Here is an 18,071-nt window from a genome sequence, read left to right as displayed (position 1 = left end):
AATATACAATAATATACAGTATTCTTATCCAGGTGGTTTAAGACGACTCGTCCAAGCTAGCCTTCCCCGCTCACTGCGTCTACTCTAAAACCTCGCAGGAGCCCAAATCTCCTCCTACCCCGGACCCCGACCCCTTCCTCACCCGGGCCGAAGTCCCCGCAGGGGTCCGGTCGGTCAGGTTGCGCCGGCAGCGAGGGCCCCGCCGCTCCTCGCGACGCCATGGCAGCATCCGGAAGCGCCTCCAGTTTAGCCGGGCCTCCCTTGCTGCTCCCTTCCGCCCGGGCTTCTCCGGCGGGTCTTCCTCCTCCTCCTCTTACACCGGCTATTGGCCGCGGTCCCGAGATATACGTAGTTTCCGGTGCGCCGCGCAATCTCCTCCATGCTGCACACCGTTGCAGTTGCTGAAGCGATGGATGCGTCCGTGTGGCGGGTGCCGCCGCCTCCGCCGCCTTCGCCTTTTCCTGACTGGGCCTCGCAAGGCCACTGGCTTCCTCCCCCTCCGGGGCCGTGGCTTCCTCCTTGGTCCCAGCCGCCAGGTGCGTCGCCCTTCGGCCGGCCTCGCACGTGCGGAACTTTCCGCGTCGTTACGGCCTTGCTCCGCTCGGGGCCTTCTTGCTCCTGGCTCCGGGACTGGCCTTGCAAGACGGGGGCGCCCGAGTCCTCGGGGCCCAAGGCCCGGCCGGCCCCGCGCTCAAGGCTTCCCCGCCCGCCTCGTGAAAACTCCGCAGCGTAGCTCTGGATCAGCCAGAATTGCGGAGGGACGGGGCCCGAGTATAGAGCCGCAATATTCATCAGGTTCAATTCGTCCTTGGCAAATAGAGGGGTGGGTTGGTTTGTGTCCCTCCCCCAGGGCCGAATTTAGGTTTGATGAGGCCCTAAGCTCCTGAAGGTAATGGGGCCCTTTATATGTCCAGCTGTCCTTTGTCAACAACAAATTGCCGCTGTTTTTTGTGTTGAATATATGCTATATGGTAATTTATGGACCTAATAGGTATCTAAAGCCATTTGCACATGTTGCCATGCAACCAGTCCATGCAGAATGTAGGCACCCTATATATAGAAATGAGCAAGCCAGTGATATTTTAGGGAGCAGGCTAGAAGGCAAGGCACATTACTTACATCATAGGAGCCTACGCAACACAAAACACTGTTGCTGTATGTAGGTTTTACTTTATTTTCTCTTATATTTTCGAAATGTACATCCGGTTTTTCCCTTTAAATTTTTTTGGGGCCCCCCCAAGAGAGTGGGGTCCTAAGTTATGGCTTATTTAGCTTATACGTAAACACGGCACTGCCCTCCCCCCACTTCTTCCTTCCACCCCCTTATTTCAGAAGTGAAGAACCAAAAGAAGGGGTGTGTTTAAGCAAAGAGAGAGAGAGGCTGGCAGGCATGGCTGGTGTGGGAAGGGAATCAAGGAAGAGTTGGGTGGGTTGCTTTGTCGTTTTTTGACACGTATCTTCTCAAGTTTTCTTTGTTCCATTTGTGGGCATTCAATTCTTGTTTATGTAATGAGCACTGGAAGGCTGCTTTGGAAATTTCTGGGACTTCCTCTTTTCCCCCAACCCACATTATTTAGGAGGAACTGCTCCTAGAATTATATTTCTACGTACTTCACCTCCCTCCCTCCCTTTTCTCACAGCCCCTCTTCCAAATAATCTACTTTCCCCTCTCCATTCCAATACAGAATAAAACCATTTCATTGAAACAGTTAAATAAGCATCCACATATAAAAAGCACAGTAAAGCCAAGCACATTGGACAATTTGGAGTTAAAACAGCAATTTAAAACCTACAGGGCTGCTTTTCATTTTCTAATCTGATTGTACAGTTGACAACTATTTTGCGGGGGTTCAGTTCTTGGCCCCCACATGTCGGGGGGAGCGCATACAAGTTCATCCCGCTCTGATACGCACTTTTCATTATATTTTGGGGATATTTTTGGTTACCTGTGCACACATGCATGGTCATATGTCTTTTGAATGCTTATTAATCAGTCATTGCCTGTTTAAATTCTCCATACTTCATGTTCCAATTAAATGAAATTCACATACCACATTGTTATATCACAAGGATTTTTGCCAGTGTTGACCCCATGATTCCCTTGGGGTGCCAAATGCTTGTGTGGGAAGTAATTATGGGGCCTGGTTGCTGATCCATGTGATCAGACTTAATATATTAGCACTGGCGCATAAAGCACAAACATGCCAAATTAGCTTGCTAGTTTTATCACTTGGTCATAGCAGAAGAATAACATTCAGCAAATGGTCTGGGATAGAAGAGTTCCCTATTAAGAGGGATTGTTCAGTCTGAGAAATGTAGCTCTGTGAGGGGCATAGGGAGTCTCCTAACAACTCTCAGTCCCCTTAACAAACTCTTGTCCATGATTGTTTTTAAAGTGGTATGATACTGCTCTAAATGGGTAAAGCAGATGGGACCTTAGTCTGGCAGTTTTAACCATTTAGTTGTGTTTATATGTAATTTTACTTCATACACAAATTGCAGTGTCCTAATGGCTAATGCAAATAAATATCAGTAACTATTTTGATTTTTAATTAAAGGCAGAAATTTCCATTTTGATAGAGAATGGCAAATGGAACAAGCTGGAATGCCACGTGCTGGACCCTGTCAAGGCAGGAACGGCAAACAGAAGGTATTTAATTGTAAATTTGGGGTTAATAAATTCTGATGTCAGCCTTTATACATATTTATTATTTTATATATTTATTAAGTTTATATACCACCTTTCATCTGAAGATCACAAGGCAGCTTAGAACGTAAAAATACAAAAGGAAAACACAAATACTTAATAACAAAAGCAAACAAGAAAAACAATAAACCCTGCTCCCACAAACACATTTAAAAGGCCATAGATTGTTTAATCAGCCGGAGGCCTGATCATAGAGGACATGTAATGAAGGCACAAGGTGAGCCTCTCTGGTAGGAGCATTCCATAAATGGGGAGCTACCGCAGAAAAGCCTGTTCTTGTGTTGCCACCCTCTGGAACCTCTTGTAGAGGGGCCACATGAAGAAGGGCCTCACTTCATATGAGGAGAGGAGGCCTTTGAGTTATGGCTATCCTGAGCCATATGAGACTTTGTAGGTAAAAACCAACACTTTGAATGAGGCCCAGAAACTAATAGACAGCCTGTGTAGTTGGGCCAGGATTGGTGTTAACATGTTTGGACCACCTAGTCCTAGTGAGCAACCTGACCACTGAATTCTGCACCACCTGAAGTTTCCAAACCGTCTTCAGAGGCAGCCCCTCATTTAATATGTAGTATTCTAACCAAGAGGTTACCAGAGCATTAGATGTATTCAGACATGACAATAAATCATTGCTTATCATTAGAGGAACTAGTTGCATCAAACCTTGGGCTCCTCCATCCCCCCTTTGGCATAACAATAAGGAGATAGCAATAAAAAAATGGAATTGAAAACTAAATTATAAAACAAATTATAGAAGTATAAAACAAGACAAAGTTAAAACCATAAACAAGTGTGGAAACAATTAAAAACTTCCATGTATAAAAAGCAATCCTAATTTTGTTTTAAAAAAAATCACATTGAGAAATAGATAAAATAGTTCCATTATGAATGCAGAACAGAAAATTCAAATGGAAAATGTAAACTGAGCTTTTAAAATTTCAATAATAACAAACAGCTCCTCAGTAAACCTCCATTGCATGTTTGTATATGTCCTGCTGTATACCCTAGTGGTATATGGGGCAAGCTTGCTTGCCACACAAAACACAGTTCAGTACTATTCACTCCACAGCTAACCTGAAATTTGAATCTGGGGTGTTTAATGCTCCATTCTTTCAATCACGTCACCATCAATCTTTTAGTTATAAAAGTTAAAATACTGTGAAACACAATACTTCATCCCAATTGTAAGCATTGTTCTGCAGTGGTTCCAGTCCTACTTGGAAGATCATTTCCAGAGGGTAATGTTTGGGGCCTGTTGTTCAGCCCCATGGGCCTTTCAATGTGGGTTTCCTTGTGGTTCAATCTTATCCCCCCACTGTTTGACATCTACTGTACATGACAACATTGAGTGGGGGTCATCCAGAGTTTTGGAGGATGTTGTCAGCAAAATGCTGAGGACACACAGCTCTAGTTCCTCTAATCATAAGCCATGATTTATTGTCATGTCTGAATGCAGTGTCTGTGAGATTAAATGCAGTTTTTAGGTAGGCTCTGTAAATTGACTGACTAGCAATTGGATCTGGCAGGGTTAGCACCTGTATCTGACACAATAAGTATGTTTCCGAGCACAATTCAAAGTGTTGGTGCTGACCTTTAAAGCCCTAAACGGCCTCGGTCCAGTATACCTGAAGGAGCATCTCCACCCCCATCATTCTGCCCGGACACTGAGGTCCAGCGCCAAGGGCCTTCTGGCGGTTCCCTCGCTGTGAGAAGCCAAGTTACAGGGACCCAGGCAGAGGCCCTTCTTGGTAGTGGCACCCGCCCTGTGGAACACCCTCCCACCAGATGTCAAAGAGGAAAACAACTATGTACCAGACTTTTAGAGGACATCTGAAGGCAGCCCTGTTTAGGGAAGCTTTTAATGTTTAATAAATTATTGTATTTTAATACTTCGGTTGGAAGCCGCCCAGAGTGGCTGGGGAAACCCAGCCAGGTGGGCGGGGTATAAATAATAAATAAATTATTATTATTATTTAATTATTATTATTTTAAGTGGAATGGCTCCTGACAATTACTGTGTTGGTCAGGTTAAATATATTTGAAAGTGATTATTGTTAATGTTTCCCTGCTCTGTTTGCAGAATAGGAAACGAAAAGAACCCGTTTATACTCATTATTGTGATACATGTGATCGTGGCTTTAAAAACAAGGAGAAATATGAAGAACATGTCTCTCAACACAGGCAGGTATGTTTCAATAGTTGGGTAGATTTCTCTTTCTTTTGGTTGGCAATTAATTAATGGCATGATTTCTTGAGTTCATTAGTTACCTAGCTTAGCACTCCTTCAGTTACGCTGTCATGGGATCATGGAATACTGAGACGGATTGTCTCATGCAGCTAAGATTGTCTCATCCAACTGTACGTAATGGCAAAATTTCCTAGGTGTAAATCATTCAAATTGTATAGGGCTGGGAATACCACTGTCTGAAACCGTGGAAAGTGAAGACAATGCTAAACTAGTCAATGGCCTGGCTCAATATAAGGCAGCTATCTGTGTTCCTGAAAGGGTTTAAAGGTGGCAGGAACTTTCAGGTTTCTCTGAAATATACTAAAATTATTCTAATACTCAGTTGCTAGTTATATGGTTGCAAGATATTATTTGAAAATCTAGAGGGAACACACAGGGTTCAATTTATCCTAAAATAGTCAGAACTCAGAATAAATGTCTTCCTCTGTGTTGCATAGCCTTAATCAGGTCTAGGGTAAAGCAGTTGTGTCCCTCGCAGGGGCGATAAAGGCCCTTGGTGAAATAAGAAGCAATAGGCCAGTGGCATCAACAGCCAAGGAAGCAGATAAGGTAAAGGCAGAGGAAGGAAAATAAAAAAGAGAAGAGAACAAAAAGCAGGAGGTTCGGCCGCAATTGCAGCTTGTCATTGTTGTCGATCCCTTTGCTAATTAGGCATGCAAACACAACCCAGTTCTAAAAGTGGTTGCTACTTTTCTTTCTTTCAGTGTTCAGAAGATGGCTGCACTTTTAATGCACATGAAAAATTGGTTCAGATTCACTGGAAAAATGTAGGTATTTCCCTAGTTCAGCTTGAAATCTGATTTTAAATGAATTGTAGCGCTGTCTTGATTCAATCTCTCATGCATTTTATTTGCGGTATTTTGTTGAATTGCACGGAAAAGGGAACTATTCTTTCCCACTTTGAACTATAAAATCAATGCTGCTTTGTTAAATTAGACAGTTGTGGTGAGGAGCAGGCCCTTTATGCCAATTGGAATGATCCTACCATGTAGAGTTTTTACTGTGTTTAGCCCTTGGGTCAGCTGGTCAGTCTTGTTTCTTCTTAGTAATGCTGTTTTTCAGGGGTTGTGTTGTTGAATTTGGGTTTATTTTTGTCACTGTTTGTCTCCTTTTATCTGTTTAGTATTTCACTAAAAACACAGTTTTTGAAAGACTACAAACACCCATAATTCACAGTGTTTGTTCCCCCTTCCCCCTCCACAGATGCATTCTCCTGGTGCCAAACAAATCAAGTTAGATACTCCGGATGAAATTGCTAAATGGAGGGAAGATAGAAGAAAGTGAGTAGATGTTTAATTTGTGTGGCTCTGAATCAGACTGAAAATGATTTTTTCCTAAAAACAATTTTCTCTTATTCCTCCCATTCCCTTTCTTTGTCATGGCTGCTGCTAAGCACTTCTCTCTTCTTCCATCTTAGTTTAGAACGTATTATTGACTCCATCCATTTGATAGTGAGCAGGGGTCAGCAAACTTTTTCAGCAGGGGGCCGGTCCACTGTCCCTCAGACCTTGTGGGGGGGCCAGACTATATTTTGGGGGGGAAATGAACAAATTCCTATGCCCCACAAATAACCCAGAGATGCATTTTAAATAAAAGGACACATTCTACTCATGTAAAAACATGCTGATTCCCGGACCGTCCGCGGGCCGGATTTAGAAGGCGATTGGGCCGCATCTGGCCCCCGGGCCTTAGTTTGGGGATCCCTGGATAGTGAGCTATAACATTTAGTACAGGCACCCCCCAACCTTTGGCCCTCCAGATTTTTGGACTACAATTCCCATCATCCCTGACCACTGGTCCTGTTAGTTAGGGATCATGGGAGTTGTAGGCCAAAACATCTGGAGGGCCGCAGGTTGGGGATGCTTGATTTAGTATGTGGAGAAAGCTCTGCAAGGCATAACAGAGCTGTGTTCCTTTCCCTCTTTGCTTGGTTGTGCAGGCACCATTCCAGGTTAGGAATGGGAGGCCTGTGCCCACTCCTGTATTGCTGTCTACCTTCCCCAAATTTCTTGACTGAGTGGAGAGGCAGGTGAAAATATGGGAGGTGAGTGCAGGCCTCCTCTTCCTCAAGGGGCTCTCTTATAACCCATATGAATCCCTCCACACACATTTGCTATGTTTACAGTAGGACTGGATCAAGCTCTCTCTCTATTTTTTTATTTCATAGCTCAGATCCCAATGTGATGTAGAATAAAAAATTGCAGGAGCAAGGCTGGGAGTAAGCTGGCTGTTACCTCTTGTTTATTTGACCAGAGGATAATTCCCCAAAGGAAATAAAATATTTAAATATTAACTAATTAATTGAGGGGGAAACTGCATGTGGAACAAACACAGCTCTCACCTGAAAGGGAATGGTTGTTGAAATGCCTGGTTGTCGCAGACAGAGACAAATAAATTGACTTGAAGGTGAAGCAGTAGCCAAATGTGATCAGTGTTAAAAGTAGTGCTTTTTTAATGTTCTTGGGAATCTGAATGTATCAAGGTCATCGATGGAGATCCTACCTGGTGAACCCACAGTGAGAGCTACTCCATTTCTGCCACACAAAAACCTGCTAGGAAAGCGGCTTGCTTGCTCGTTTTTTGTGAAGGCTCTTCGGGTTATTAAAACAACGCCATCTTCATTGCCAAGTTCCCCTCAATTCACACATCAGGAATACAGTTTTCAGGTTAGGAGTCTTGAGAACTCTGTATAGGCTCTTAACTAAGAGGCAACCATCAGTGTAGCTCAAATAACCAGAAAAATGTAGGGAGCACCGACTGAATTGGCTGTTATAACTGTAGCAAAGGCAGCTAGAAATGTGTGAATGGGTCACTAAGATCCCTTACTAGCGTAACTCCTGCATCCAGTCTTGGGGAGCAGCCTCTTCCATTTACTCTTTATTGGAGTCAGATTTCTATGGAGTTAAAAATAGTTTGGGAAAAAGTCTTGGGTTCAGAAACCAACAAGCAAGATGATAAGCTATGTAGAAGCAACCTATCTATACTATATCAGTTTAGAGTCAGAAAATTGTGCTGAAATCAGCACACAGGTGGCACATACCCTGTTGAAAAGGTACTACATAATGATGAAATGCCGCGAAAATGCTAAAGGGAGTGTAGGGCAAGGGAAACTCCCCCCCCCCGCCCCGATTTATGGTGTCCTGGTGTGCATTAATTCTGGCTGGATTTGCACGGAATTATTTCAGAAGCAAGGGATTGTACCAGAATATTGCTGTCCATTGTGGATCCTAAACAAATTCCCCCAGAAGAAAATTAGCTTCAAGGATGCTAGCAATAGCCTGTGGCTAAGCACAGGAAAGCAAGGGTGGGCTACTCCATGCAGGACTGTGAAATATAACTAGGAGGCTAACAACACAAGATAGTGTCAAAAAAAAGGTATTCCTGTATATCTTTCATATGTTACAGGTCTCTGCAGCCATAGCAGGCGCTGTGATTCTCCAGCAGTTTAACTTTGCCCTTTTACCGAGCCAGATGGGCAGGGTATAAATATTATTATTATTATTATTTATTTACTTTGAGGCAGAATCCGTTGTCTTTTGACATAGATTGATACCAACAACCAAATTAAGGTGTACAAGTGAATGGACCAACAGTTACATCTAGAAATAATTTGCTCTTATCGCATGTGATGCATGTGGTTTTCTACAAAGGGTTGAGAACAAGGGATGTCGTTGTATTTATTATAAAAAGAATTACAATAAAATTATATGTAAAAATAACAACTGCAGAACAACTTTTGATGCAGGTGTTACAAAACCACGCTTTGGCCCCAGGCTCTACAACAGTTGAAAACAGCAGCTAGCCAGCCCCAGCTTTCTCTAGGCAGGAGAAAGGTGTGCCTGTGGCAGTAATAGCGTATCTGTTGTGTGCTGGGGTCTTACAATGTCACACGTTCATTCTTCCGCTCCCTAGTTGATGGCCTAGGCTAGGAACACACCAGCCCTTAGCAATGGGAGACAAGAGATTTGCCTGCCAGTGTTGAAAGCACTGGATCTTCCCAGCTCCCAATTCTTGCTAGGAATGGTTTGTAAAACACTTCAGTGCCATAGATGTATTAATAAGACTTCATATGTATGTTGCTCTAGAAATTTTCCTACTTTGTCAAATATTGAAAAGAAGAAAGCAATGGAGGTGGAAAAGGAGCAAAGAGGAGAAATATTGAAAACACTTCAGTTTGGGTAAGTAAGTGTGTGTGTGTGTGTGTGTGTGTGTGTGTGTGTGTGTGTTTCTATATATGTTGTTGGTACCATCAAAGATGGACTCTTTCTCTTTATCATTTATTAAAGATTAATTCATTTTCTCTAATGTGTTCAGAACAGTGTAGATGAGATTTCCAGAAAGTCTGCATCCTGGAATTAGTCCAGTCCCAGCCTGGTACATATCGAATTATATTGAGCACTTTCAATCCATTCTCTGGTCTAGATGTGTGCAGTGACCAAGCTTGCCTAGGCGTGGGATTAGCCATCGCCACCAGCATTTGTGCAATTGCTAAGTTTATACCAGCAGACCTATAAAATTAGGCTTCTACTGATTTTATCACAAGGCATAGCAGCTTATCTTTCCTTCCCTCCTCCTTCCTCGGCAGTTGTTAGCAGTAGCTCCTGCATGCATGTCATTCCGTCCTTCTCCCATGGTTCTTCTGCAAATACAACCTTCACCTTCACTTGCTCAGCCCTTCTCACACACATTTCAATTTTCATTCTACAACCTCTCTGACAGTATGGTAGCCATCTTCAAATACCTGAAGGGCTGTCCCATGGAAGATGGAGCAAGCTTGATTTCTGCTGCTCTAGAGCAGGCATCCCCAAACTGCGGCCCTCCAGATGTTTTGGCCTACAACTCCCATGATCCCTAACTAGCTAACAGGACCAGTGGTCAGGGATGATGGGAATTGTAGTCCAAAACATCTGGAGGGCCGAGGTTTGGGGATGCCTGCTCTGGAGAGTGGGAACTGAACCAATACAGTAGATCCAAATTACAGGAAAGAGATCCATGGATGAGGGGTGGTGCACAAAAGAAAGAGAGAAAGAAAGAAAGAAAGAAAGAAAAGGAGATTTGCCCTAAATATTAGGAAGAATCTTCTGACAGTAAGAGCTGTTTGACAGTGGAATTCCTCAGAAGCTGTTGGGCTCTTCTTCCTTGGAGGTTTTTTTAAACAGGATGGATGACCGTCTATGACCATCAATTTAGTTGTCTTATTTAGTTTATTTAGTTGTGATTCCTGCATTGCAGGGAGTTGGACTGTATGAGCTTTGAGGTCCTTTCCAACTCTACAATTCTTTAACAGCAAGGCACTTGGTCCAGATTGTAAACAAGACTGGGGAAACACTATCCTTATTCTGTAAATACCCAACACAGTGTTTCCCAAACTTTTGATACCTATGTAATGCTGAGGTATAAATGAATGATTTGGGAATCAGCCGTATATAAGAATATATGTGGCGAGCAGCATCTGTGTCATGGCTGAGACAGGAAATGACCTGGAACAAACATCTATGCATTTTTCTCTTCCAGCAAGATGAAAGGAATGTGGAAACCTCCTCAAGCTGTGGCTTCTAGGCAACGAGGAAAAGGAAGAAGGCAGACAAATGGCTGCTGGAACAAATCTAATCATCCTTTGAAGGCTCCCGCTGCAGCTGTGACTGGTCCAAATAACCATGGAACTGAGAAGGAATTTGGAAAAGAGCTTTCTGGAGAAGCAGATGCCTCTATGAGAGATGTAGATCCCCTTAGCATTCTGGCCCGAAACGATACTGGTGAGGCATTTCCCTGAGTTTTGTTTCTTCACATAATTAAATAATCAACATAAAGCAGTAATAGGAGATAACTGCCCTTGGACAAATGTAGGTGAGAGGGTTGTGGAGGTAGAAGTGACCCCCCCCCCAAAAAAAACCCTGCCGAGTGAATAACTTGTTTTTGTTGAGGAACTTAGCCAAGCAGAAGTCAAGCCCAGTTTCCCTCAGCCAGCATAAGGCCCCTGCTGCCCTCCTCAGGGTTGGAATTGGTCAAATTAGTGAGTTGGCCCTGGTGCTGATGATGATCATGGAGAGAAAAATTAAGGTTTATTTACATACCCCCTTTTCTTCAGTAACTGCACTCAGTGGGTTTACCCAATCCACTGGTTCCCCAAAACTGCTCGGGGCAGGATTCTGGAGAAGTTGCCACCACTTCTGAAGTTTTTATAGTTGATATTAGCCTCCTTCAACTTGCCTGTTACCTAGCCACTAGCCAGGAGGATCCTGAAGAGGTTTTTAGTAAGTTCTGTTTCATCTGCTCATCTAAAGCACACAGGAAGAAGAGGGGGCCATGCAGGCCCATAAAGGAGGCTAGACTGGTTCATCTCTGATTCTGGATGCAGAAAAGGCCTAAATTTGGCAAAGGTCTAGTAGACCACTAGAGGTGGCTTCCTGGGCCACATTGGGGCCTCAGATTTGCATCTGATTGCTCATTGGCAAATCACTTTTCTTGTTGGCTTTTCTGTCTCCAGTACTGAGCTTAAAGCTGAAGTATTTGGGGCCATAGCCCATTCCAATCAGTCTTCCTTCAGGTAAACAGTCCAAGGGGATGCCACTTCCAGAGAGCTTCTTGTCTGTTTACACAGATACCACCCATGGGAAAAGAAGGAATCTCTTTTGGTGTTGTGTAATTGTTCAAATATTTTTTGTCTCACAATTGAAGGAGTATTATACCATTTAGGTACTCTTTATCAGAGTCTGATTTATTGCTGAAAACAATCAAGTAGGAGGTACTGACAGCGCACACGTTTGCTCATCCCCAGAACTGTACTGAAAACTGCAGCTAAAACCATGCAGATGATTACAGTCAATCATCTGCTTGCATTGAACAAATGTATTTACTGTAATTTGCATGTTTAACTTAGAATTGGCTGTATCAAGTTTTTCAGAACCCTATATTGTTGTAGTGTAGATGGGTACACATCTATGAACAGGGCAGAAAGTTTCTGTGGTGGCTGTGAGGGAGTAGCTATACGGGGCACAGAGGATCAGCCCAGTGAAGCCTGGAGCCAGTTGTAAGTCCTGCTTACAGATAGTGATGTGGTTTTTCTGTCTCCTTCCAGATTCAGACAAAGAGGGGTGCACTGAAAAAAATGCAGCTTTGGGGATGAGTGTTGTTCCAAAGCAGGTGACCTCGGCTCTGAGCTCACTAGTGGCCAACTATGGCAGCATGTCGGAAAGTGAGAGTGAACAAGAGGGTAAGATGTTTAATTTAAACTAAGCTGGACTATGTATATACAGTTAACAGTAAAGGTGCAGTTATGGAATGTGTGGCTCATTAGTGATGCCCTGCTATTTATAGGGCTGGTAGGTGACTAAACAAACAGAGGCTATTGCATGAATGCTCTAAATCAGGGTTTCCCAAACTTGGGTCTCCAGCTGATTTTGGACTACAACTCCCATCATCCCTAGCTAGCGGGACCAGTGGTCGAGGATTATGGGGGTTATATTCAAAAAGCAGCTGGAGACCAAAGTTTGGGAAACCCTATTCTAAATCATAATTGTGTTTTGGTTTAACTGATACAGACATACTATTTGTGCACAGTGATTTCAGTTTGAATCTGTCTTGTGCAGTAATCGGTTGCCTGACCCAATCAATGCTTTCAGCACTACTTATTTTTACCGCTTGTTCTTTTTTAAAAATAGAACCAATCAAGACCGCAGCAAAAGTATTTTGTGAAAACAAGACCTCTCTCAGAAGTGTCCCTGCATCTTCAAGCAACTCCCAGAACTTTAAAGACACAGGCCATGAAGAAGCTGCTAATTATGTAGACACAACATCGGGGAGGCCGGATTCACATGCAGTACAATCCAGGAGTCTGAACAGACAGAGGAAAGCACATTCTGAATTACCACGCCGTCATCCAACTCTGCTGGAAATGGTAAACTGCCCTTCCAGTATTTTCTACTTAGTAAATAGCATATTGTGTGTTCATGATTGTAGGCTGGTGCTGCAAGAGGTTAGGTATCCTTGTCAGGTACTGCAGGCTTAAGGTAAAGGTAAAGGGACCCCTGACCATTAGGTCCAGTTGTGCCCGACTCTGGGGTTGCGGCGCTCATCTCGCATTACTGGCCGAGGGAGCCGGCGTACAGCTTCCAGGTCATGTGGCCAGCATGACCGTTTACCTTCCCGCTTGGAGCGGTACCTATTTATCTACTTGCACTTTGACGTGCTTTCGAACTGCTAGGTTGGAAGGAGCTGGGACCGAGCAACGGGAGCTCACCCCGTCGCAGGGATTCAAACCGCCGACCTTCTGATCAGCAAGCCCTAGGCTCTGTGGTTTAACCCACAGCGCCACAAAATAAAGTGCTGCTTGACCACCTGCTATGTTTGTTCCAAAACAGAAATGCATGGAGATCTTCTCCTCTGCAGGCAATGTCAAACAAGCTTCCCAAGATCTCTTTTCTATCCAGCATATCCTAAATCCATCTAAACTTAATATGTGAGAAAAAATTGACTTGCCATTAAATGAGAAGTACAGCTAGGCTATCTAAGAGATGGAATAAGACAATTGAATTAATACTGGAGGAAGAAGCAGACAGGTCACTGTGTTAAGTTTATTGCATCAAAAACATTTTACCCTTGTCCTGTTACCCTTGTCCTGTAACAAAGAAATAGAAAACAAAAAATCGTTATAGTGTTTCTGGAAAGACAGCTAACCCAGAAATAGTACCTCAGGTTAAGAACTTTGCTTCAGGATGAGAACAGAAATCGCGCAGTGGCAGCGGGAGGCCCTATTAGCTAAAGTGGTGCTTCAGGTTAAGAACGGTTTCAGGTTAAGAACGGACCTCCAGAACGAATTAATTTCTTAACCAGAGGTACCACTGTACTGCTTTAAGCATAGATTAATCATTTGTAGGGTCCTTGGCTGTGAGGACCTGGGTACATAGTGTAATTCTTCCCATTGTGTTTTCTGTCAGTTGCAACCATGTGTCCATGGTGAGTTCCATACTAGTTCTAAGCATTAGCTGACCAAAACCATCTCCACTTGTTACAGGCGAGTGAGACGACAAAGGTCTGGGTTGCTAACTGTCAGATTCAATAGTAGTTGGTGAATGTTCTTTCATTGTGAAATTATGTTTTTTAATTTAAGATTTTATTGACTTATACATCCCCTAATTGTACTTTTTTTGTATATCAAAGAATATTTGTTTTGTCACATTATAGCACTCAATTCCTATTAACAGTTGAATGAGATCAATAGAGTATTATTATTTTTCTAAATCAGTTATGAGGCCCACATTTCATTCATTGGTACAGGCAAATAACTTTGCGAATCATTTGCAGTAACATCAGGGATAAATTCCTGGTGTAGGAATGTTCTGGGTTATGTGTTATTTTCCCAGTGCTCCAGATTCCAGGTATTATTGTACCTAAAAGGAAATTGTAAATTATAATTGCAGCATCATTTGAATAGCGGTCTTAATAACCCTAGCCATCTAATATACCTCAGTCCAAAGATTTTGAACAAATGGACACTTGCGCCATAAATGGAAGTATGTCACCCTGGCACTAAATCTGTGCCAGCAATCCAGTGCCAACCCTGAAGTCATGTGAGATAATTTTACTGGTGGGCAGTATTGCCTGTGTAATATCTTCACGTAGGTAAACACCAGTTTGTATGGTTTAGATAGAAGACTCTAAAGTTTTTCCATTAATTTCATTTGTATCAATACCTATATCACGCTCCCATGGAGTTTAAAGGCTTGCAAGAACTCAATTTTTATCATTGTGGTTTCTGTATTTCAGGAAGGTTCAGCAGTTGGCTTCAATAATAATAAAAAGTTATATACAGTGGTACCTCTACTTACGAATTTTTTCTCCCAATGCATTCCTTTGGGATTCGACTTACAATTTTTTTTTGACTTACGAATGTGCGTTCGGAACGCATTAAATTCGTAAGTAGAGGTACCACTGTACTGTATTAGCGAAGCAGGCTATGGCAAAAAAGAAAACACTGAAGCTGAAAGTATCTTTCTCCTCTTGTGTATACCCTGTGTCCAGTACTTGAGCCCCACACCTCTTTGTCTGTGAGGAGGGTTGCCTGCTTTCTTCTCAGCGTTTTTATTGGTTTGTTGCAGGGTGGGGTGTATTCTCAGCACTGGCAGTTTTTTCCCTATGTATTTATTGTGTTTATATTTCACCTTTTCTTCCAAGAAGCTCAAAGGGTGCACATGGTTATCCAATTCCCTGTTTTATTATCACAACAACCCTGCAAGGTAGATTAGGCTAAGAGATGGTGACTGACCCAGGGTGACCCAGTGAACTTCATGGTTGGGATTAGAACTCTGGTCTCCCAGGTCATAATCCAGCACTCTGACCACTACAGCATACCTCATATTACATGGTGCCCATCACATTTCCTTAGCTTTCATGTGTACCTCTGAGCGGGATGCGGGTGGCCCTGTGGTCTAAACCACTGAGGCTCTTGGGCAGGGGTCTCCAGACTTACCTGGCCTTGGGCACTTACCGGTGTCTTGAGCGCCAAATCACGCCACGGGCGGGAGTGCGCGCCCATACATGATTTCCGGTGTACTTCCAGGTCGCTGGGAGCGTCGGAAATAGCTTGTGCGCATGCGGCAGCGTCATTTCCGGTGCACTTCTGGGTTGACGGAACACCGGAAATAACTTGTGTGCATGATGCTGGCGCATGCGCACAAACTATTTCTGACGCTCCCGGCAACCTGGAAGTGGGCAGCTGTGTCAATAAGAGCGGGTGGCAGAGGTTGCTGGGGGCCGGATAAATGAGCCTTGCGGGCCGTATCCGGCCCCCGGGCCGTAGTCTGAGGACCCTGCTCTTGGGCTTGCCAATCGGAAGGTCGGTGGTTCGAATCCCCACAACAGGGTGAGTTCCTTTTGCTCTGTCCCAGCTCCTGCCAACCTAGCAGTTTGAAAGCACACCAGTGCAAGTAGATAAATAGGTACCGCTGTGGTGGGAAGGTAAATGGCGTTTCCATGCACTCTATTTTCCATCATGGTGTTCTGTTGCACCAGAAGCGGTTTAGTCCTGCTGGCCACATGACCCAGAAAGCTGTCTGTGGACAAACGCCAGCTCCCTTGGCCTGAAAGCGAAATGAGCGCTGCAACCCCATAGTCGCCTTTGACTGGACCAGGAGTCCTTTACCTTTACCTCTGAGCCCAAAAAGTTTGAGGGGGCCCTCACATATCCTAAAATAGAAAGATGCCTTCTATGGCTGAGATGGTTCTGTTGGTAGAGCATAATAAGTTTACTTGTGTTGCTTAGGGCTAAGGAAAACCAGATATAGGGTCTGTTTCAGTGTCTGGAAACTGCCTAAAGTGGGTGCAGAAGTGAGAATATTTGCCATGCTAGTCATTCCCCAGTTTCAGTTTGGGCCTTTCAGTGGCTGCATAGCAAATAAATATTTTAAATAAATGTGTGTCCCTCATCATGGGGTGACTTTCTTAGGAGGATGCTATCTTACTGGGATGGTTCTTGAGCTCCAAAGTCATGCCGTGGTTCTCCTTTCACATGAGCATTAGTTTTATAATATTTTTTGCAAGCATGCAGATTATTTCTCTAGTTCATCACAGTTTCATAGTTGAGTCTCAAATGGGGAGGAGGCATCTGATCAGAGTGATTAATCCAATTTTTATAAAATGTCTGAGGTATATATTTGTGCTTGATTTTTAGCAGAGACAAGAAACCAAATATATACAGTATTGGAAACCCATTTGCTGATTACTCCATAATTGTATTGCTGTGTAAGCAGTTCAGTTAGCATAGAACAGGCATCCCCAAACTGCGGCCCTCCAGATGTTTTGGCCTACAACTCCCATGATCCCTAGCTAACAGGACCAGTGGTCAGGGATGATGGGAATTGTAGTTCAAAACATCTGGAGGGCCGAAGTTTGGGGGTGCCTGGCATAGAATGTTTGTAGGAATATGCCTCATTCTGTCTTTCTCCTTCTAGCTATTAGCAAAGGACATACGGCATGAAAGGAATGTGATTCTGCAGTGCATTCGCTATATTCTCCAAAATGATATCTTTGGACTCCACTCACAGACTGACTCAAGAGCGTACATGGCGCCTGGACAGAAAGATACGAAAGGCAGGCAAACTGAATCTAACAGCTCTCATAGTTTTGACAGTAAATTGGCAGAACAGAATGAATTACTTGTAGGTCAAAGTAAGGAGACATCTGTAGTATCCTGCACAGCACAAACTTACGCTGTTGATGACGAGATTTGGGAAACCACAGAAATACACTGTAAAGAAAACACACTTGATAGTTATGCATAACCAGACCTATTTCGGGATTCTTTCTGAAAGTCAGCAAATTATATAGTGCCTCAAAATATTTTGACAGAACTAAATCAGCCCTTCTAATGTAAACCTGCATCGACATCCATCCTGTTACTATTTTGATCGTGTAGATTTTTTTTTCTTGAGGGTTTTATTTTTATACCGGAGGAGTTTAAATGGATATGAACCGCATTAAATCAATATTCATGTGATTTCTATTATAGACATGACAGCAACATTGATTGTTGTTGCTGCCCTTCTTCCCTATGGTCTCAGGCACTTCTCTCCCACCCCAAAGTGTAACAGCCATGGAGACAGATTGTGGGAAGGGAAGGCAGGAAGAGGGTTTGGCTTTCCTCCCCTCTGTGCTCTTTTGATGTTAATATTAGACATGCCCCCATCTCATCCTCCCATTTTATACATGAATGTGACATTCATGAAATGTGGCTGCCACCATTGTGCCCAATGTGGCCCTTAGAGTATCTAATTTCTGAAGTATCAGAAAGATGGAACATTAAAAATGATCCTTGCAAATATTTATCCAGTCTTAACACTAGTTTTGTTGTCTTGAGCAGCAGGCTAAAGGACACGTTATCCCCCTACCTGCCTCTGACCAATTTGCATTGTTTTATTTTTATTACGGTTGTCCCCAGCAATGTGGTACAATTTGAAAAAGCTTTATATTTTTAATAGTGGAGCAATATGCACCAAGTTGCTTGGATTCAAAGAATGTTTTTTTACAAAAAAATATGTACTGTATTCCTTCCCACGCTCCCACTTTTGTCCTACAAATGTAACACATTAACACTTAATAAACTGTTGGTGCAGAAATTGA

The 18,071-nt window shown here is 43.3% G+C and overlaps 2 protein-coding genes across 2 annotated transcripts in view; one reads left to right on the top strand and one right to left on the bottom strand.

Annotated features, from left to right (window-relative positions):
* The window catches only part of GPALPP1 (GPALPP motifs containing 1), a 10,787-nt gene extending 10,497 nt beyond the window's left edge, over nt 1-290 (bottom strand). Inside the window, exon 1 of the mRNA XM_035138030.3 lies at nt 143-290. Coding sequence (XP_034993921.3) covers nt 143-221 — 79 coding nt within the window. The 5' untranslated portion in view covers nt 222-290. The remainder of the gene's footprint in view (nt 1-142) is intronic.
* On the top strand, nt 257-18,071 carry NUFIP1 (nuclear FMR1 interacting protein 1). The gene is made up of 10 exons (XM_035138027.3): nt 257-536; nt 2,559-2,650; nt 4,788-4,892; nt 5,660-5,722; nt 6,159-6,235; nt 9,041-9,133; nt 10,470-10,711; nt 12,034-12,168; nt 12,617-12,852; nt 16,904-18,071. Exons 1-10 carry the CDS (start codon nt 380-382, stop codon nt 17,231-17,233), a joined length of 1,530 nt encoding a protein of 509 aa, XP_034993918.3. The 5' UTR covers nt 257-379; the 3' UTR covers nt 17,234-18,071.

Source organism: Zootoca vivipara, chromosome 5, assembly GCF_965207765.1.
Source record: "Zootoca vivipara chromosome 5, rZooViv2.hap1.1, whole genome shotgun sequence".
In the NCBI taxonomy this organism is placed as follows: domain Eukaryota; kingdom Metazoa; phylum Chordata; class Lepidosauria; order Squamata; family Lacertidae; genus Zootoca; species Zootoca vivipara.
Note: the sequence above shows the minus strand (reverse complement) of the source record. Positions and strands in the feature narration are given on the sequence as shown.

Excerpts from the sequence above, each read along its gene's own strand:
- NUFIP1 (XM_035138027.3), top strand. The coding sequence starts at position 380 with ATGCTGCACACCGTTGCAGTTGCTGAAGCGATGGATGCGTCCGTGTGG. Across the intron at positions 537-2,558 it reads TCCTTGGTCCCAGCCGCCAG|GCAGAAATTTCCATTTTGAT; the intron begins GTGCGTCGCCCT and ends TTTTAATTAAAG. Across the intron at positions 5,723-6,158 it reads TTCAGATTCACTGGAAAAAT|ATGCATTCTCCTGGTGCCAA; the intron begins GTAGGTATTTCC and ends CCCCCTCCACAG.